The sequence below is a fragment of the Chrysemys picta genome, chromosome 17, assembly GCF_011386835.1.
Source record: "Chrysemys picta bellii isolate R12L10 chromosome 17, ASM1138683v2, whole genome shotgun sequence".
NCBI lineage: Eukaryota > Metazoa > Chordata > Testudines > Emydidae > Chrysemys > Chrysemys picta.
Genome location: NC_088807.1, coordinates 1,991,044 through 2,011,664, shown reverse-complemented (window position 1 = coordinate 2,011,664; position 20,621 = coordinate 1,991,044). Strand labels below are relative to the sequence as shown.

At 62.7% G+C, this 20,621-nt stretch overlaps 1 protein-coding gene across 1 annotated transcript; it reads left to right on the top strand.

Annotated features, from left to right (window-relative positions):
• The first annotated feature begins 11,715 nt into the window (after nt 1–11,715).
• On the top strand, nt 11,716–20,120 carry PRSS16 (serine protease 16). Its single transcript, XM_005310531.4, has 12 exons — nt 11,716–11,981; nt 13,887–14,065; nt 14,267–14,366; nt 14,866–14,995; nt 15,624–15,747; nt 16,322–16,399; nt 16,752–16,799; nt 17,235–17,507; nt 18,324–18,465; nt 18,823–19,002; nt 19,126–19,271; nt 19,699–20,120. The coding sequence occupies exons 1-12, from the start codon at nt 11,918–11,920 to the stop codon at nt 19,759–19,761; spliced, it is 1,527 nt and encodes a 508-aa protein (XP_005310588.2). The 5' UTR covers nt 11,716–11,917; the 3' UTR covers nt 19,762–20,120.
• Nucleotides 20,121–20,621: the final 501 nt, after the last annotated feature.

Sequence of the window (20,621 nt, the reverse complement as noted above, 5' to 3'; positions counted from 1 at the left end):
CTGGGGAGGGGGACAGGATCGGGTCTGCCCGGCTCGTGTGGGGTGGGGGAGAGCTGAGATGGGGACTGGCCAGGAGGTGGGGGAACTCGGGCCAGATCCCCGCTGTCGAATGCCCAGACGCTTTCCCCGAATCATCCTGATTTCCAGCCACGTCGGAGCCCAGCAGCGCGAACCTGACTCCGTTGCATTCACACGGAGCTTCCCCTCCCCCCTCCGTTGGGGGAGGGGGGAGAATTGGGGACGCTTTGCAGCCCGATTTCCCTGTTGCCTTGCACACGCATTTACACTAGTGCAGAAGAAGCGTGAAACCGGATCCATCCACACCTGTTCCGCACTAGTGGGTGCAAGACAGTGGAGAACCAGCTCTTTCTGTTCTAATCAGACCACTTCGATTGCTCCCCTTCTCCAAAACTGGCTGCATAGAAACTCCCCCAAAGATGTAGCGGATTTGGGTTCAGATCCGTCTCTGCCTGAGGCAGACCCGCTGAGATCCGGCTGGGCCGGCTCCTGGAGATGTGAACTGGGGCGGCCGTTTGCTCTGGGGACGGTTCTAACATCAGAAGCCACTTCGCCACGCACGTCTCCTTGCCAGCCACCATACAGCTCATTGTGGGGCCCGAACGTCTCCTGTGGCCTCGTGCAATCACATCCACCCGTGCAAAACTCTCCGGCTCTGGTAGCACTTTGCAGCGGGGAATCTGACGAGACAAGATCTGAGGCGCTGTGGAATTGACCGGCCGCATTTAGAATTGTTGCGTGTAAATAAAACCCCGACACATTGTGAGGTTCGTTTAGGGCGATTCTGTAGTTCTTTGTCCCGTTTCCACCTTCACAGACAAAGGCCGTTTTGATTTATTTCTCGGCTGGATACCTCAGTGGGTTTCAGTTCTGCCGCTCTTCCCTTTGCAAAGAAGCCCCCAAACTACGTAGCTGCTAACGTGGCCACATCCCTCGGCATTAGGAGGTCACGTCTCCACAGCCTACGACGAGCTGGTTTTATTTTCACGCCTCTATCTGTGGAAATGTTTTATTTTTTGCTTTTTCCTAGCCATAGGTTTGTTCCAGTCGTTTTTTTTTTAAAGAAACGGGGGCAAAAAAAATAAATAAAAAACCCGACAATCAGAGACAATAAATATCTGTAAAGAATTTGATTGTTTTTTGTGTGCACTAAAGTCCTGGCTTAAAAACAAAAAGTCTATTTTGTAAGTTGATGTAGAGGGGGGGTTTTAGACTAGTTTTGTTAGGTGTCAAACTCCAGTGTCTGTAGGAGAAACAGAATTTCAATGCAAACTATTTTTGATGACTTGATATTTATTCTTGTTTTAGCGAGAGGCAGTTTCCTGTACCAGCCCCCAATTTTTGGTGGTTTAAAAAGATTTGAAAAAAATAAAAAAAAAAAATAATAAATGTGGAAAGGATTCTGAGATCTGGGCTGCCTTTTTTGGTTCTTGCAGTTGCTAATTTAAGCCCTGATCCTGCAAAATGCTCACACACCTGTGTCACTTCACTCAGGTGAGGACTCTAATGGAAGCTAATGGCGTAGGGCTGGGCTGGCAGGGGCTGCGGGTCGGGAGTGAGGGGCACCGGCAGGGCTGGGGGGGGGGGGGGGACAGAGCTGGGCTGGGCTAGCAGGGGCAGCGGGTCGGGAGTGAGGGGCACCGGTAGAGCTGGGGGGGCAGGGCTGGGCTAGCAGGGACTGTGGGTCGGGAGTGAGGGGCACCGGCAGGGCTGGGGGGGGGGGGGACAGAGCTGGGCTGGGCTAGCAGGGGCTGCGGGTCGGGAGTGAGGGGCACCGGTAGAGCTGGGGGGGCAGGGCTGGGCTAGCAGGGACTGTGGGTCGGGAGTGAGGGGCACCGGCAGGGCTGAGAAGTGGGGAGCCCAGGGCTGGGCTAGCAGTGGTGGCTACCAGTCAGGGCTGAGGGTCGTCAGTCGAATTAGCTGGGGGAATGTCTCCTGGCTGCTCCAAGGGGTGGTGGGGCCCTGGTGTGAACCCACTGAGGGGAGAGGGGGGCTGGTGGGGACGGGGGGTACCTGCCCACGGCGAGCGCTCTCCGCTGTGTGCCAACGCCCGTCTCAGCTCTGTCTGGAGTCCCCCGTTCCTGCTGATTTGGGGGGGCAGGCACCAGAGGTCTCTGCAACAGGCAGGTTCATGAGGTCACCCCACATTAGCCACGGGAACGGCTTGGCCCGGCCCCCAGGGCCCAGCTGCGAGTGAACCTGGAGTCACTCGTGTCACAAAATCACCAGCCTCTGCTCAGGGCACCCCCCCATCTCAACGAGGCCACAATGTCACCCTCAGCTCCTCAGCGTCACCCTCCCCATTGCCCCTCCAGGAGCTTGGCCCCGTCCTCTCCCCAATTGCCTTCAATGCACTGCGGGAAACTGAGGCAGGCCTGGTGGCTGTGGGCGTGTGGATAGAGGAAATGGGAGCTGATCCCAAGCCAATGCCCAAACTCTCATGGGAGCAGGTTCGGGCCCCGAGCTCAGGCTGGGGTTTCCAGGGGACCCAAAGGTGCCTGAATCCCACTGGAATTTGGGGGGGCTGAAGTTCCTAAGAAAATCTCCGGCCTCTGTCGTGGGCTTTTCCCTCCTTCCCGTTGCTCTTCCGGCCTCTCCCTTGTCAGGCCATAACTCTGAGCCCTGGGTCCCAGACATGCGCCCCCCCCCCAGCGGCGTTCTGTGTCGGGGGGTTCCCCCATCCCAGGCAGGGCCCAAGCTGGATCCGGCAGAGGGCTGGGGGCAAAGAGGTGTCCTTCGATTGTCATCTGCATCCTCCCACAGAGCCCAGAGTCCTGGCTCCTCTGTGGTAGCTGCTAGACCCCACGCCCTTCCCAGAGCTGGGAGAGAACCCAGGTGTCCTGGCCTCCAGCCGCCTCCCCCCCCCCCGTTCTAACCACTAGACCCCACTCCCCTCCCAGAGCTGGGAGAGAACCCAGGAGTCCTGGCTCCCAGCCCCCCCTGCTCTAACCACCAGCCCCCACACTCCTCCCAGAGCCAGCGAGAGAACCCAGGAGTCCTGGCTCCCAGCCCCCTGCTCTAACCCACTAGACCCCACTCCCCTCCCAGAGCTGGGGAGAGAACCCAGGAGTCCTGGCTCCAGCCCTCCTGCTCTAACCTTGAGCCCCCACTCCTTTCCCAGAGCCAGAGACAGAACCCAGGTGTCTTGGCTCCCACTGGCCACTGGCTGGCCGGCCAGGCCGTCTGGCAGGGTTCAGGCCTGTAACGGGGCTGATTGGGGTGGGACAGGAGCCAGATTTTGGGGGCGAGGGGCTGGGAGGTCCGTCCTGTCCCTGCTGCTCACGGCCCGGGCCCAGGGGCGGTAGAGCCGTGGGGGATGGAGGCAGGCCCAGCAGGGTGGCAAGGGGGTGGGAGCAGGGGCGAGACGGGCGGCTGCTCTCCAGGGCTGGGGCGTGAGGCAGGGCTGGAGGGGCCGTGCCAGGCAGCGCGGCCTAGCAGTTAAGGCTCCGGCCCGGAGTCACCTTCTCTCCAGGCCTCTGTGAAACGGGGCCAATTGTCCTTCCCTTCCTCCATCTGGGGGCTTGGCAGGGCAGGGAGCCATGGCGGGGGGCCTGAGCGTGGGGAGAGCAGAAGGGGAAACTGAGGCACAGAGAGGGGGAAGTTACTGGCCTAAATCTCCCCAGCTTTGGGTGGGAGGGGACTGGGAGCGAGGACACCTTGGTCCTATTCCTGGCTCGGAGAAGGGAGTGGGGACTAGTGGTTAGAGCGGGGGAGCTGGGAGCCAGGACTCCTGGGTTCTCTGCCCCGCTGTGGGAGGACAGCAGGGGTCCAGCAGAGCTCTGACTCCCAGTCTACCACTGTACATTTGGGGGACCCACATCGCACTGTGTGAGGCCCCCCAATCCTGCACCGTTCCTGGAGACGATGGTCGGACTGGCCCAGCCGCTTCCTGACGGGATCTCGTCACCTTTCCCACCTTGGCCCCCCTCTTCCATCTCCCCACTGCAGGGCCCTGCGCCCCCCGGAGCCAGGCCGAGCGCCCGCCCGCCTGCCGCACACACACAATTTGTTATTTTTACTGATCTAATTTAGCAAATGTCCCAATCGGCTTAGGGCCGCTGCCCCCTGCGCAGCTGGGTAACTGAATTAGTGGGGATTAGGGAGTCCGGGAGAGATGACAAATTGGTTCCACGATGCCGGCTGACAGCTGCCACCGGGGGCCGGGCGCGGGGCACCCTGGGGAACCGGCTTTAATTCAAGAGAGACCGGCCACAGGAGACGGGGGTTAAAGACTCAAGGGCTCTTTTCTGGAAGGGTCGTGCCAGGGAGTCAATGGTGGAGCCAGGGACAGAACCCAGGAGTCCGGGCTCCCAGCCCCCCTGCTCTAACCACCAGACGCCCCTCCCCTCCCAGAGCTGATATAGAACCCAGGAGTCCTGCTCCCAGAGGATTGTGGTTAAGGCTGCCCTGGGTCTCAGGAGATCTGGGTTAAATTCCCAGCGCTGTCACACGCTTCTTGGGCAAGTCATTGCCCCGCTTTGGGCCTCAGTTTCCCCATCTGTAATATGGGGAGAATGGTCCTCTTTGTCTCTTAGGACTGTGACCTATTTGGGGCAGCGTCGGTCTTCCTTGGTGTCCATGCAGCGCCCGGCGTGACGGGGCCCTGATCTCGGCCGGGGTCTGGGCAGCACCCGGCGTAACGGGGCCCTGATCTTGGCCGGGGTCTGGGCAGCGCCCGGCGTGACGGGGCCCTGATCTCGGCCAGGGTCTCCGGGCTCTGCTGGCATAGAAATGATTCCATGTGTGACAGTGGCTCTGTACGACATTGGCTAAAACTGGCTAACGTTCTAGGAGACTCAGGTCCGTGCCTGCGAGGGTGGAGGGATTCGATCCATTGGCTTCAGGGGAGGGTTGGACACGGACAGGACCTTACAAATCCAGCTGTCTGCATCAATGTGAATTATCCCCTTGGGAGTGGGGAAAAACACCAACACTCCCTCTCACAAATGCTGTGGGACCTTAATCAGCCCCCGTGCCACACCCCAGAGGTGGCTGCATCTCAGGGCTGGGTGAGGGGTCACTGTACGTACAGCCCCCGCGCTGCACCCCAGAGAGTCCGCGTCTCATTGCTGGGTAAGGGGTCCCTGTATAAACAGCTCCTGCACCCTAACCCAGAACAGAAGAACGGCCCCCTTGGGTCAGATGAAAGGTCCATCTAGCCCAGTATCCTGTCTTCCGACAGTGGCCAATGCCAGGTGCCCCTGTGGGAATGAACAGAACAGGGCAGTTATCGAGTGACCTGTTCCCTGTTGGCCATTCCCAGCGTTCAGGGGTCTGGATCCCCAGCCCCTGCTCTACCCACTAGACCCCACTCCCCTCACAGAGCTGCGGAGAGAACCCAGGAGTCCTGACTCCCAGCTCCCCCCCCTGCTCTACCCACTAGACCCCACTTCCCTCCTAGAGCTGCAGAGAGAACCCAGGAGTCCTGGCTCCCAGCTCCCCCCCCCAGCTCTAACCACTAGTCTCCACTTCCCTCCCAGAGCTGCGGAGAGAACTCAGGAGTCCTGGCTCCCAGCCCCCCTCTGCTCTAACCACTAGTCTCCACTTCCCTCCCAGAGCTGCAGAGAGAACCCAGGAGTCCGGGCTCCCAGCCCCGCCTCTGTGCTTGTGTAGCAGGAGCAGGAAATTGCCCCGGCCAGGCACCCTGGCCCCGGTAGCTGCCAGCCCAGGTCCCTGCACTGCAGCCGTCTGGATGAGAAGGGGGGCGGGTGAGGGGGTGGGTGGCATCACCTCCCGCCTGGCCTGTGCTCTCTGCTCTGCTCCCAGAGCATCTTTAATTCAGCTCCATAATGAATGTTGTGTTTTGAAAAAATCCATTTCCCTTTAACCCCTAAATCCGCCCTCAAACGACATCGCAAATCCACTCGGCTCTAAGCCGGTGATGCCAGCGCCCATGTGACCCGCGCCAGGCCTGGGGGCGCTGGGGCAATGTGGGTCACACTTGGCAAATCCCCAGCGGACGTAGCACAGCTGCCGAGCCCGGCCTCCTCCAGCGCCGCTGGGCGGGAGCAGCTCAGCCCCCCACCCTCCGAGAGCTGCACAGGGAGGGTGTGAACCCCAGGACAGCTGCATCCCCAATCTCCAGGAGATCTGCACATAGGGGGTACCCCCAATCCCTTGGAAACCGGCATCCGGGGCATGTCAAGCTAGGCCCAAGACGGGGGGGCTTGGAGGAAATTAGCCGATGATGGGCTCCAATAGGAAGCAGATTCAGATCCATTGTGCCGAGATCAGGGCCCCGTCGCGCTGGGCACTGCACAGACCCCGGCCGAGATCAGGGCCCCGTTGCGCCGGGCACTGCACAGACCCCGGCCGAGATCAGGGCCCCGTCGCGCTGGATGCCGCCCAGACCCCGGCCGAGATCAGGGCCCCGTTGCGCCGGGCACTGCACAGACCCCAACTGAGATCAGGGCCCCGTCGTGCTGGGCGCTGCACAGACCCCGACTGAGATCAGGGCCCCGTCGTGCTGGGCGCTGCACAGACCCCGACTGAGATCAGGGCCCTTTCGTGCTGGGCGCTGCACAGACAGAGACCGAGATCGGGGCCCCACCGCACCGGGCACTGCACAGACCCCGACCGAGATCAGGGCCCCGTCATGCCGGGCGCTGCACAGACGGGCAGGGGGTTTCTAGACCGGGAGCAGTTTGGAGCAGGGGCAGCGCTGGGGTTATTTGTACAGCACCGGGCACAAGCTGGGCCTGATCCCAGGTCGGGGCCCCGGACACGCCCCTGCTGACCGCCAATAACAGCCGGTGGATTTCTGGGGTCTAGGAGGGCCCGTGGGGGCGAAGCCGACGCGCGTCCCCGGAGCTCAGAGCGGGAGGCTGCTTGGCAGCTGTCCCCATGGAGGGGGCTGGGTTACACCGGGGTAGCTGGTCTGTGAATTGTGAACTGTGTGAATTGCCCCTGGGGCCGGCTGGTCCCCACGCAGCCGGGCCTGGCAGACGTCAGGCGGGCGTCCCATGTGACTGCTATTAACGCCAGTCTTTCAGCGCCCCTGCGTGAAGCGAGTTTGCTAGGTCTCAGCCCAGTCCCATGGCCCAGGAATGCCCGGCACCGTCGGCACCGAGAGTTCCCCTCGGGGAGGCTGGGGGCTGGACGAGCGGAGCCGGGTTGAAGTGGGGAGAGGTTGCTGCAGGGTGGGGCGCGAGGGTCAGGGACCCAGGGGCACGGGGAGGGGGAAGTTACGTCCCTTGATGACACAGGGTTGGACCCAGAGGGCTCACGTGCAAACCCACTAAGGCCAAGCTCAGGGCCAAGGGGCGAGCGCGCTGTCTGCCCTGACTGGGGAAACTGAGTCAATGCGGAGGGAGTGTGTAGCCAAAAGAAATCCTGTTGGGAGCAGAGACGCCTAGTACAGCTAGGGGACACTGGGAGCCAGACCTCTGCTGGGAGCAGGGAAACCGAGGCACAATCCGAACGGTGCTAAGAAAGGGAAACTGAGGCATGGCCAAACGGCGATGTGTGTCGGTGCTCCCCCCCCCCCCTTGGAATGAGGATACACACGCACCTCGGCTCTGCCAGGTGACAGACAGACACATGCACAGAGCTCCCCCCCACCCCGCGAGCTCTGCCAGGGTCTTGCACTCCCTGCAGTGGCATGGGACCCCAAAAGAAGCCATGTTCCCCCCCTGGTCCCACACAGGTTCATCCCGCGACCCTGGGGCGGGCGGAGGCCGGGGGTGGGGAGGGAAGGAGCACATGGGGGGGGGGGGGGCAGGGGGAGGTTGGTAAATTTAATCTCCGAACCTGTCAGCAGGTTTTAAAGCAGCGAACTAGACAGACAGATTGGACTCTAATCTGCCCTGATCCCCGGGGACAGATGGGAGGAGACGACGCCCGAGCTGGAAACCTTGCAAAGGTGAACCAAGGAACAGCGCTCGGTTCATGGCGGGAGGAGGGGATGCGGGGGGCGGATGAGGGAAAGAAGGTTAAGCTTGGTTTAAAATTTCTAATGAAGTGGATAAGGAGGGTGAGTGAGCCAAACAAAGGGGACCCCCCCTGCCAGCCTGCGCTGTGTGGGATGGTGGGGGGTTGCGGGTCGGGAGTGAGGGGCACTGGCAGGGCTGGGGGGCCAGGGCCGGGCTAGCAGGGCCTGCAGGTCGGGAGTGAGGGGCACCGGCAGAGCTGGGGTGGGGCAGGGCTGGGCTAGCAGGGGCTGTGTGTCGGGAGTGAGGGGCACCAGCAGGGCTGGGGGGGCAGGGCTGGGATAGCAGGGGCTGCGGGTCGGGAGTGAGGGGCACCGGCAGGGCTGGGGAGGCCAGGGCTGGGCTAGCAGGGGCTGTGTGTCGGGAGTGAGGGGCACCGGCAGGGCTGGGGGGGCAGGGCTGGGATAGCAGGGGCTGCGGGTCGGGAGTGAGGGGCACCGGCAGGGCTGGGGAGGCCAGGGCTGGGCTAGCAGGGGTTGCGGGTCGGGAGTGAGGGGCACCGGCAGGGCTGGGGGGGGCAGGGCCAGGCTAGCAGGCGCTGCGGGTCGGGAGTGAGGGGCACCGGCAGAGCTGGGGGTGGGGGGAGCCCAGGGCTGGGCTGGCAGGGGCCTGCGGGTCATTCTCAGCTGGGACCCTGAGGCAGAGTCGGGGACCCCTGGAGCTGGCCCCACTTGGGGCCGCTCTGATCCGGGGCCAGCCTCCGAGTTTGGATCAACGGGCCCCCGGCCGCCTCGGCCGCATGCATTTGGCGAGTCCATTTGGGTCGTCTGTGCGCTGCCCCTTTAAATCTCTTAAAGAGACAGGCCGCCCGGGTGCGTGCGGTTCAGCGCCGCCGCTTTCGGAAGAGACGCGCAGACGGACGGACGGACGCAGTCTGGGCTCTCCCGCCAGGAGCGTTTCCTTGTGGCCTTTGCCCCACCTGAGACGGAGGTGCTTCCGAGCAGCCGCCCAGGTGCCTGGCTGAAGGGAACAGGCTGCAAAGCGAAAATCCTGACGGTCAATGTGCATGTTCTGTTACCCAGCATGCTTTGCGCGGGGGCAGCCCGCGGATCCTTGCTGAGCCGCGGGGAAGGTGGACGTCCCCCACAATGCTTTGCTGCAAAGCTAAGCCCAGAAGACTGTAAATCCACCGTGTCCGCCACCCTGGCACCGGGATCACGGACGGCTGAGCGCCAGTCCCAGTCCCCATAACCCAGGGTAGGCCTGAGACCAGCCACTAGACCAAGCCGGGGCAGGGGGTTGCCTATAGGTTGTGGGCAGGGGCTTGTTTGTTATTGTAGGGCTCGGGGGGAGAGTGCAGGCTGTGTATAGGGGTTTGTTTATGGAGGGTCACCTGGCAGGGCTGGGTATGTGGGCTTGTTTTCGTAGGGTTGCCTATGAGCGCTCTTGTTTTTGTGCTGTGTTTATTATGGAAGGGCTGCCAGTGAGCCCTGGGGCGGAGCATGCCTGTTATTGTAGGGTCTCCTGGGAGCACCGGGGCGGCAGGGGGGTATTTGGAGACAAGGCCGACACTTAAAAATTGGATCCACCTAATTCCTGGTGTGGACACGGCCAGGGCAACAGAAAAATTCTTCCGTCCTGCCCGCTCCTGCCTCTCAGAGCGGCGTCTTAACTGCATGGACGGGGAAGCGCCGCTGTGCCTGGCCGTGGGCCGAGGCCAAGCAAACTCGTTTCACGAGAGGCCGTCGGCTCGGAACTGGGTTTGTTTTTTGCCGATCTGGGCGGGATCAGCCCTTTGACCCAGCGATGAAAAGCACCAGGGCCCGTTCCGGACACACATAGGCAGGTTGCGATCTGGCCCCATAGTTCTGTGGCTGTCCCGAAGAGATCTGGTGACATCTACTGGCCGGCGCTCCCCGCTCCCATTCCCCCTGGAGCGACTTTAAAATCAAACCCAACTCATGTTTCAAACCGACCCTTCCCTTCCTCGCAAAGGCGGCCAGAACGGTTCTCAGCCTCGTCTCCCACCAACAAAATGCAGCCCCCTCTGGGCTGGAAAACAGCCGCTGTTTCAAAGGGAAACCGTCAAGGTGAAATTTGGCCCCAAAATGTCGGGGGAGGGGGAATTCCTAAAAAGCAACTTTTATAAACGATTCCAAAGGAGGCAATTTTAAACAAAGGTCGTGTTTGCAGGGGCCCTCCCGGGCCAGTCCACACAACACTGCAACACCACCAGCCAATAACAATGGCTCTTGCAGTGACACTGACTAGAAACCGACGTGAAATTGACGCAATCCAGCAAACAGCTGGATAAACCGGGCACCTGGGTCACCCCGGGCGGGCGTGGAGACGGTCTCCCAGGCGGGCTGCCAGCGCTGGGATCTGCTTCCCAAGGCCTGGCTCTGGCAACAAGGCCTGTGGGCCTGAAAGCTGCCGAACCGCACCGAGGAAATCTGGACATTCGGGCTGGTATTTGAGGTGACGGAGACCCCCCGCCCGTCCCAGCGGCTCCGGGTCTCTGGGTTTGTATAAAACCTGGCGCTAGGGTTGACCGACCAGGGAAAATATTAAAGAAGCGCCAACCTCCAGTTCGGTTTTTGCATTTTAATATATTTACGGGCAGAAGGGTCCATGAGATCGTCCCGTCCAGGCCAGAGAATGTCACTGTCACCCCGGAGCCGAGTCCCAGACCTTGTGTCACTCGGACTAAAGTGTCTGAAGAAATCACCGGGTGGAGAATGCCGGGGTAAGTTCTTCTGATGGTAACCACCCCCCGCCCCCGGGTAAAAACATGGGCCTTCTTTGTAAGCGGAATTTTGTCCGGCTTTAATTTCCAGCCGTTGGCACTTGCAGGAGGGAAAGCTCCGTGTATCTCCCCTCCGCCCGCGGCGCCCAGCAGTTCCTCTTTGGTTGCCGGCTGGATTATTTGGAGAAGTCACAGAGAAATCGGGTCAGCCGTTTGCAGGTTATGACTGAGTCACTTGAAATGGGGCCCCTTGCGAAATGTAGCCTCCGTGTCCGTCTTGTCTTGGTCTGAGGGATCTAAGCGGCGGAACAACACGCGTTGCTCAAACTTCCTGTGTGGGTCAAACTCGGTAAAATCTCAGGCACCGGCTGTGTTTGCTGGTAACGAAGCGGAGCGATGAATGACTCAGACCGAACGACTGAATATTTAAAGACAATTAATGATGTATCTAATGGCGTGGCTTACTCTGAAAGCCCCAGCCCCTGCTCCGTGGGCTAAGGGTTGATTTCTGCCTAGACGTTACAACTTCCACGCAGCCTCTGCGGGTGAGAAACGCAGCCCGTCGGCCCCAGGCGGACGGCACTTGCTGTCCGGCCCCCGCGTGCGGCTTTCTGGGAATTCACACCAAAGCCACCACTAAGTGTATGAGCCAAAACCCCGTTAGAAAGCGGGTCCGGGAAGCAATTTAGCCTCTGGGTGCTTTGTCCTGAATGACCTTTACGACGGGGAAAAAAGCAGATTCCACAAACTTCCCACGTCAGTAAAATCCACTGAAATCCTGGGCCTAGGCCAGATTTGAAGAAACTCCCGGCTTCATGCCCAGCGCCGGGCAGAGTCTGGTGGTTACATCGGGGGCCAGGACTCCTGGGTTCTGTGCCCTGTTTTGTGAAGGGGGGGTCTTGTGCCTACAGCAGGGGGGTGGATTGGGGTTCAGTCCCCCCAAACACCTCCAGCAGCCCTTGCACAGAGGTTGGAGGGGTATCCTGGGGCTCTCAGATACTGAAGGGCCGGCCCTTGCACCAGAGGGGGCGGGTGCTGCCTGCAAAGTGAAAGTTCACACCCTCTTCCCCGGCCCCACCCCTTGACTCGCTGTGGGGCCAGGCCAGGGGCAAGGGCAGTAGATCATGTGAGGGGCCAGGGGAAGAAGTGGGTTTAGTGACTGGGGCTAGCTGGGGAACGGATTAGGAAGCCGGTCTCTCTGCCAGCTCTGTGTGTGGCCCCCCGGCCTCCGGCAGGAAGTTTTCCGGCTAGGCGACCAGGAAGCTGTCTGAGAGCTGGTCTGAAGATGGGGCGGCCGGTTCCCTGGGCCCTGGGTTTGCTCCTGTCGCTGTTGATCCTAGCGGAGGCAGGTGAGTCGGTTAATGATCTGGATGGACGTAGCCCCCTGTGAGCCGCCGGGCACCACGGTGCTAGGCGCTGTACAGACGCCGCAGGGAGAGCCGTGTTTACGGTCTGCCTGGCGGGATGGGAAAGCCGGGTCAGGGCTGCTCCGGCATGGGGGGATGTCACCTCAGTGGCCTGTTTAGGATAATTTTCTGCCTCCCTAAATTCATCCTGGGGGGTTCCTGTTTAACAGCTCCCCTGTGCCCCACCCCAGAGGTGGCTGCATCTCGGCACCGGGCGAGCGGTCCCTGTATAAACAGCCCCTGCACTTCACCGCAGGGGTGGCTGCATCTCGGCACCGGGCGAGGGGTCCCTGTTTAAACAACCCCGCGCTCCACCCCAGAGGTGACTGCATCTTGGCGCTGGGGGATCCCTGTATAAACAGCTGCTGCGTCCCAGCCCCCAGAGGTGGCTGCATGTCTGTGCCGAGTGAGGGATCCCTGTTTAAACGGGGGCCACGTTCCGTCTCAGAGGGGGCTGCATCTCCCTGCTGAGCGAACATGTTAACAGCCGCTGGGCCTCACCCCAGAGGTGGCTGTGTTTTGGCGCCGAGCTAAGCGAATTGAGTGCATGCACGGTCTGCGTTGGGGTCCTTCGGGAGAAATGGGTCGCTGCAAAGGGGGACGGGAGAGCAGTATGGGGGGCTTGCAGGGCGGACTCACAATGCGGCCAAGCAAATCCTGATGAGATCAGGGTTTAATGGTCCCATTGTTAGGCTCTGGCGTTCACACCCAGTTGAGGTGAAGTGGTGCGGGGAGGGGCAGGTCGGATCTCCATTGTTTAGCAGCCTGGAGGCAAGATTTTGGAAAGCCTGGATTCCTGTTTGGGCCTGTCCCTCCCTGCTGGGATCACAACCTGTACACATGTTCCTGCTAGAGAGCGGGCCTAGTGCTTAGAGCAGGGGGGCTGGGAGCCAGGACTCCTGGGTTCTCTCCCCAGCTCTGGGAGGGGAGTGGGGTCTAGTGCTTAGAGCAGGAGGGACTGGGAGCCAGGACGCCTGGGTTTCATCCCCAGCTCTGGGAGGGGAGTGGGGTCTAGTGCTTAGAGCAGGGGGGACTGGGAGCCAGGACGCCTGGGTTCTATCCCCGGCTCTGGGAAGGGAGTGGCGTCTAGTGGTTAGAGCAGGGGGTGCTGGGAGCCAGGACTCCTGGGTTCTATCCCTGGGTCTGGGAAGGGAGTGGCGTCTAGTGGTTAGAGCAGGGGGGTGCTGGGAGCCAGGACTCCTGGGTTCTATCCCTGGGTCTGGGGAGGGAGTGGCGTCTAGTGGTTAGAGCAGGGGGGTGCTGGGAGCTAGGACTCCTGGGTCCCGTTTCCAGCTCCAAAGGAGAGTGGGTTCTGTAGCCAGCGCGTTGTGGGAAGTTTTTGCCTATCACATTCTGCTGAGCCTGGCTTCTTGGGAGCAGCGGTGGGGGCATTTCTCGGTGGGGTTGCATGTAACCCCCCAGGAAGCAGCTCGGGGCGTGACCTATCCGCCCCCCCCTTCTGCTGAGCTAAATGGTTTCACTTCTTCAAATGCAATTTTAGCCCGACTGACGGATGGACAGAGACCCCTGGAGACTAGATCCCTTCGCCTGTGCCCAAGGAAAGGGAACTGGGCAAAGATCCCCCCCAACACGCACACGGACCCCCGTCCCCGTGCGCCTCCCCCCTGCCCTGCATAGACTCCGTTCTAGGGGGCGGCTCAGTGCCCCGGACCCATTCAGGGCCGGTCGAGGCCAGCTTGGCCGATGGGTTTGGCTCCTTTGACCCACGGGGGCTGAGGCCCAGTGACTCCCTGCCAGCCGGGGAGCGGTGCTGGGTCCGCCCTGCCCAGGGTGCGGGGGGCTGGATCAGAACCGGCCCCCCCACCCCCTCCTCCCTTTGCCCCCCAGGGCGCAACTTCCGGCTGCTGAAGCAGCAGGTGCTGCGGGCGCGCGAGGTGCAGGCCATGAAGGAGACGGTCTCCCGGAGGCGGCTGCTGCGCCCGGCGCCCTGGCGCTCCCCCAGCGAGGGCTCCCTGCGCCAGCCCCTCGACCACTTCAATCGGCAGCAGGGGCAGATCTTCAACCAGGTGAGACGGGCCGAGGGGATCCCCCCGGCCTTGCCAGGGCGGTGCCAGCGGCCAGAGGTGCACAGGTGTGCACACCCCCCTGTGAAACACATGCACCTGCCCTGTGCGCTGACCCCCGCCCCCGCCCGCTGGGGCTCCCCGAGCTGCCCCGGGCAGGGTCCCGCCGCCTCGCACCCACCGGCCCCTGTTCTCCCCCGGCAGAGGTTCTGGATCAATGAGGAGTTCTGGCACCGCCCGGCCGGGCCCGTCTTCCTGTACATCGGGGGCGAGAGCTCCCTGTCGCAGTTCTCTGTGCTGGCGGGTAAGTGGGGCCAGGGCAGGGGCTGGCTGGCTCAGAGGGGTGGGGAATGGGGCAGGGGCCTGTCCTCTCTGGGGGGCGCTGGCCCCAATCTGGCCCTGGCCCCAATCTGGCCCCAGGGCGGGGACTGGCTGGCTCAGAAGGGTGGGGAATGGGGCCCAGGACCTGTCCCCTCTACGGGGTGCTGGCTCCCATCCGGCCCCAGGGCAGGGACTGGCTGCCCCAGGGGGCGGGGAATGGGGCCCAGGGCCTGTCCCCTCTGGGGGGCGCTGGCCCCAATCTGGCCCCAGGGCAGGGACTGGCTGGCTCAGGGGGGCAGGGAATGGGGCAGGGGCCTGTCCCCTCTACGGGGTGCTGGCTCCCATCCGGCCCCAGGGCAGGGACTGGCTGGCTCAGGGGGGTGGGGAAGGACCTGGGAGAGGTGCCCACAATGGGGTGACCAGGCAGGGGGGGCTCAGCACCTGCCAGGCTCCCCTGTCCCTAACGCCAGCGTTGGTGCCAGGGCACCACATGGAGATGGCTCAGAAATACGGCGCGCTGGCCGTGGCCCTGGAGCATCGCTTCTACGGCGCCAGCATCAACCCAGACGGCCTGCAGGACGCCAGCCTCCGGTTCCTGTCCAGCCAGCAGGCGTGAGTCCCTGGGCAGGGCTGTGGGGCGGGGCTGGACACGCTGCGCTCAGTATCGGGGGGTGCCCAAGCGGTTAGAGCAGGGGGGCTGGGAGCCAGGACGCCTGGGTTCTATCCCCGGCTCTGGGAGGAGAGTGGGGTCTAGTGGTTAGAGCAGGGGGCTGGGAGCCAGGACACCTGGGTTCTATCCCCGGCTCTGGGAGGGGAGTGGGGTCTAGTGGTTAGAGCAGGGGAGGGCTGGGAGCCAGGACTCCTGGGTTCTCTCCCCAGCTCTGGGAGGGGAGTGGGGTCTAGTGGTTAGGGCAGGGGGGCTGGGAGCCAGGACTCCTGGGTTCTATCCCCGGCTCTGGGAGGGGAGTGGGGTCTAGTGGTTAGGGCAGGGGGGCTGGGAGCCAGGACTTCTGGGTTCTATCCCGGCTATGCCAAAGGCTTGCTCTCTGACCTCAGGCAAGTCACGGCCCCACTCTGTGCCTCAGTTTCTCCTCTGTGAAATGGGGATGATTACACTGACTCCCTCCCAGGGGTCTGACAGCGAGTCACACGGGTTGGGGGAACCCCGGGGTCCCAGCTCTGTGCTCAGCTCACCAGTGTGGGGTTTTCTCTCGGTCCCTCCCCCTCGGTCCCGTCGCAGCCTGGCTGACCTGGCCTCCTTCCACCTCTTCGTCACTCAGAAGTATAACCTGACACGGAACAACACCTGGATCTGCTTCGGGGGCTCCTACCCCGGCTCCCTCGCCGCCTGGTTCAGGCTCAAGGTACCGGCCTGGGAGGCACCGGGGGGGTTGTCAGTGCGTGGGTCTCTGCTGGAACCCCGCCAGAATCGAACCCACGTCCTCGGGGTCTGAAAGCACAGACCGGTGCCACGTCGCTGGCGTAGAGCCGGGAATGGCCCATGAGAGTGGATACACGATCCAGCCACTAGAGGGGGACACAGAGCCAGACGGCGCTAGCCTGGGGTCCAGCGGTCAGAGCAGGGGGCCGGGAGCCAGGACTCCTGGGTTCTATCCTCAGCTCGCGGAGGGGACAGAGGGGTAGAGCTAGGGGGCATGATAAAGGGGGGGGCTGGGAGACCCAACTCCTGGTTCTATTCCCAGCTGTGGCAGGGATGTGGGGTCTAGTGGGTTTGAGGAGGGAGGACTCAGCAGGGGGGACTGAGCCAGTCCTGGGGTCCACCCCAGAACCCCCTCACCCCAGGGGATCCCAGCCCCCACCCATCCCCCTGCTCCTGTGGGGTCGTGGGAAGGGGGGATGGATTTTTCCCACCAGACAGAGAGAGCGATGGCGGAGCCGGTTTCTCTCCATCTCCCCCTCCTCTCTCTCCTCTCCTAGTTCCCCCACCTGGTCTTCGCCGCTGTCGCGTCCTCCGCCCCGGTGCGGGCCCAGCTGGACTTCACCGGCTACAACCAGGTGAGCGGGCGGCGCCCGCGGGGGCGGGGGCAGCTTCCATACCCCCCCTTTCACCTGGGGCAGAGGGGTGTCCTCAGAGCAGCTCTCTCTTCGTCACCCCCCCCCCCCGACAGCTGTACCCTGGCTGTCGGTCCTGCCCTGAGCTCCGTCGTCATGGACGGGACTGGGGGCTGCAGGACTAGCCCCCCAGCTCCCGTCGCTCTAGGCAGCTTCTTGCAGAGGGAGCTGGGGGCTGCAGAAGGGCCCTGACACGAAGTGAGGGGAGGGACCCGGTGACTCCTAGTTAACCCTTTCGATGCCTTCCCGGCAGGCGCTGCGTTAACCCCTCGTGTCGTGTCTGTCTTTCCTCCAGGTGGTGGCGGCGAGTCTGTCGGACCCAGTGGTGGGGGGCTCTGCCCAGGTGGGTGAATGGCTCGGGGCGGGTTCTGGGGTCCCGCGGGGGGAAATCCCAGAGATTCGTGTGTCCCGTCCCCTCCCCGCCCCCCTAATTGCATCGGACGCTCCGAGAGAGCTGGTGTGCGGGGCCCATCTCTCACGTCTAGGGCTCTCCGCCCCCCAGCGCCGACACCCGGACCCACTGGGCCCATTCTGGGCCCGCTCACACCAGTGTCCTTCCGTTGGCATGTGAGGAGCTGCTCCTGGCTGGCACCAGTGTCCATGAGAGGAGAATTAGGCCCTGTACCCTCCCACAGCCAGGGAGAGAACCCAGGAGTCCAGGCTTCCAGCCCACCCCCACTCCCAACCCCTAGACCCCACATCTAACCCACCAGACAAAATCCCCTGCAGCTGCGAACGCCGTGGCAAGCGAGTGCCTCTCCTTTCCTTCCCCCCGCAGTGTCGCGAGGCCGTGGCCCAGGCCTTCTCCACCCTGGACCAGAGGCTGCACGCCGGGCGGCTGTCCGAGCTGGAGAAGGACTTCCGCTCCTGCGGGCCCCTGACGGAGCCCGACGACCGCGGGGAGCTCGCCAGCAACCTGGCCGACATCTTCATGGGCGCCGTGCAGTACAACAACGAGGGATTCCAGGGCGGCACCGTAGCCAAACTCTGCGGCATCATGACCGACACGGGCCTGGGGTCCCCCTACCAGAAACTCATCGCCATCAATAATGTAAGGCTGGGGGGGGGGAGGGGGGTCTGGATCCAGCCTGGCTGAGACCCAGCGCGCTCGCTGCACACAGGGGCCAGGGACTGTCACTGCTGAGCCGGGTCGTAGCTCAGGTGGCCTCCAGCTCCTGTTCTCCTCTGTGGGCCGGGCTTCCTGCTTGGACTACATCTCCCATGGTGCACCACAGTCTTGTGGCGGAGAGGTGGTGGCTGCAGTGCATCATGGGAGATGAGGTCTGGCTGGGAAGGCTGGCCCATAGAGGAGAGTGGGGGCATGAGACACTGGAACTACATTTCCCATGATGCACCACAATCTGGGGGAGGAGGAAGGTGGTGCCTCATGGCAGTGGCCTCTGTGCATCATGGGAAATGAAGTTCAGCTGGAAAGTCCAGCCAATAAAGAACAAGGCACCAGAACTACATCTCTCATGATGCACTGTGGCCTGGGGGGGGGGAGGGGAGGAGGTGGTGGCTGCAGTGCATCATGGGAGATGAAGTCCAGCTGGGAAGCCTAGCCCATAGAGAATGAAGCATTGAAACTACATCTCCCATGATGCACCGTGGTGGGGGGCACAGCCCTCCCGAGGGGCTAAAGGAAGGGGGGAGCCAAGTTTCTCCCTGGTCAGCTACAAGCAGAGGGCTCCTGCCCCCTCGCCAGTTTGCTGCGGGCGTCCCCTCCTGTCGATCTGTTATAACAACAAAGGGGGGGCCCTGTCCCATGTGCCAGAGCCGCTGGAGACGGAGCCAGACGGGTCCCTCCCGGGGCCGAGGGGCGGGGGTGGCCCTGGCTGACCCTCCCGTGCGTCTCCTCCCATGGCAGGGGTTCCTGGAGAGCATGGCGCTGCCCTGCATGGAGAACTCGCACCAACGCGCCCTGGCCGAGCTGCGCAGCGCCAACCTGACGCTCAGTGGCGTGGGCGAGCGGCAGTGGTACTTTCAGACCTGCACCGAGTTTGGATACTGTAAGCTGGCTATGTGTGTGTGTGTGTGGGGTGTCGGTCCCTCCTGCTGCCCCCCATGCGATCCCCCACCCCAAGGGGCCGGGGCAGAATATGGGGAGAACAAATGGGGCTTAAAGTCCCCCCTCAGTCCCTGCCCCAAGACGGGGCGACTGGAAATGAGGGCGTCAGGCTGGGGAGGTCGAGACGCAGAGCGACCGCGGGGTCCGGCTGTGTCTCACAGCCTTGAGAGAGAATCCCCTTCCCCTTCGTCCCGGCTCCCCTCTCCCCCCGATCGCCCCATTTCTTTGTCCGTCTCGGTGGGGGGCGCACCCCAAAGAGCCACGGTGCTGACGTCTCCCCCCGTCCCCCCTGCTCCAGACCAGACCTGCGAAGACGCCACCTGCCCCTTCTCCCGTCTCCTGACGCTGTCGGCCCAGCTCGACCTCTGCTCCCAGGTGTTTGGCATCGGCCCTGAGCGCGTCGGGGAGGCGGTGACCTTCACCAACGAGTACTACGGGGCCGACCACCCCAAGGCCAGCAGGATCCTCTTTGTGAATGGTATGGATGTGGGGGGCAGCTGGGGAGGGGGCGGTCGGCAAGATCGGGCTCGCGGGCCAGGCCTGGCATCGCCTCCCCGTGCCCTGCCAGAGCTAAGCGCCCTTTCCTCTCGCCCCCGCCCAGGCGACATCGACCCCTGGCATGCCCTGAGCGTCCTGAAGAACCAGTCGCGCTCGGAGCTGGCCATCCTCATCAACGGGACCTCCCACTGCGCCAACATGAACCCCTCCAGGCCCACCGACCCCCTGCCCCTCGTCTTGGCCCGGGAGGTAAGAGCCCAACAGGGACGGAATCGGAACCGACCCAGACTCAAACCCCACAACCTCTTGTTAAGTTCCAGTGACTCCCCCCGGCCCCAGGGCTGCTCTAATGCACGCTCCACCTCATGAAGGCCCCGGGGGGCAGGGAATAGCCAGAGCCAGTGGGCTCCAGCCATGCCCCCGATCTGCCCCCTATGCCAGTGGGTGCAGAGCCGTTATGCCAGGTGGGGGGTGGGGCGGTCCCTGCGTTGGGGGTGGGGGAGTTCTCAGGGGGCTGGTCCCACACCTGAGCGTGAAATGCCCCCCGATGTGCAGGACCTGGGCTTTGAGCTGAGTGTCACCCAAAGCCCCTTGGCAGCATGAGTGGGGTGGGATCTCCGTATCCTGGCGGGGTCCCTCCAGCTCTCTCCCTGTGTCCCCCTCCTCACTTCCACAGCGGATCGACTACCACGTTGGCGACTGGTTGAGCTTGGCAAGGAAGGCGCCTTCGGCCCCCTGAGTCTCCGGGCGTGAAGCCATTCACCCGCCGACGCTGCGCGGACTTCGCCCGCGGAGGGACGCGGCGAGATCTTCCTTCCAGCAGAGATTTACGTTGATTGCCAGCTGGTTGGAGCAGGGGCTAGCTTTCTGCTCGGCATTCGTCCAGCAACCAGCGCAACGGCGCCGCGATGGGGGCTCCCCGCTGCTTCCGCCACACACAACAACTCATGATCCGGGGACAAAGGGGGGGGGGCTGAGAAATCTGCTGCGCTGGGGCCAGCCAAACCCCTGGGAATTTTCTGGGGCCAGTTTCCTCCCCCTGCTGCGTTGGGTTGGATCCTTTAATTCTTTTATCCAATGAAAGATGTTTTTTTTAGACGTTTCTGCGAAGCCGTCAGCTCCTTTGCGGCGAACGAAGCAGGATCAGTCCATTGCTGGGTCTGACTATGTAAATCGTATTGTCTGACAAGGCTCCAACTGCCAGGATCAGGACCAGGGTGTGCAGAGCCCCTAGGGATACCCCGCAGGGCAGGTTCTCGCTGCTTCAGTATGGACCAGGGGACCAGTGTGGGGCCTGCTCCTAAACCTCCTTTGCGCTCCCCATATTCTGGACCCCGTGTCAGTTACAGCAGCCTTGGGGTTGCTCTAGCTTGAACTCCGCCCCCTGGGGGGCAGAGAATAGCCACAGCGCAGTGCGCTCCGGCCACCCTCTCTGCCGGGTCTGGGAGCAGGGTGTGTTCAGGACCGTCACCCCAACTCTACCCCAGCTGGGGGAGCCCCATGTGTCCCTTCCCATAATTCTCGGGCTGTTTCTGCCCCGCTGCAAGAGGAGTGCAGAGGGGCCCAGGCGTGACTGAGAATCACACCCAGTTTCTCATG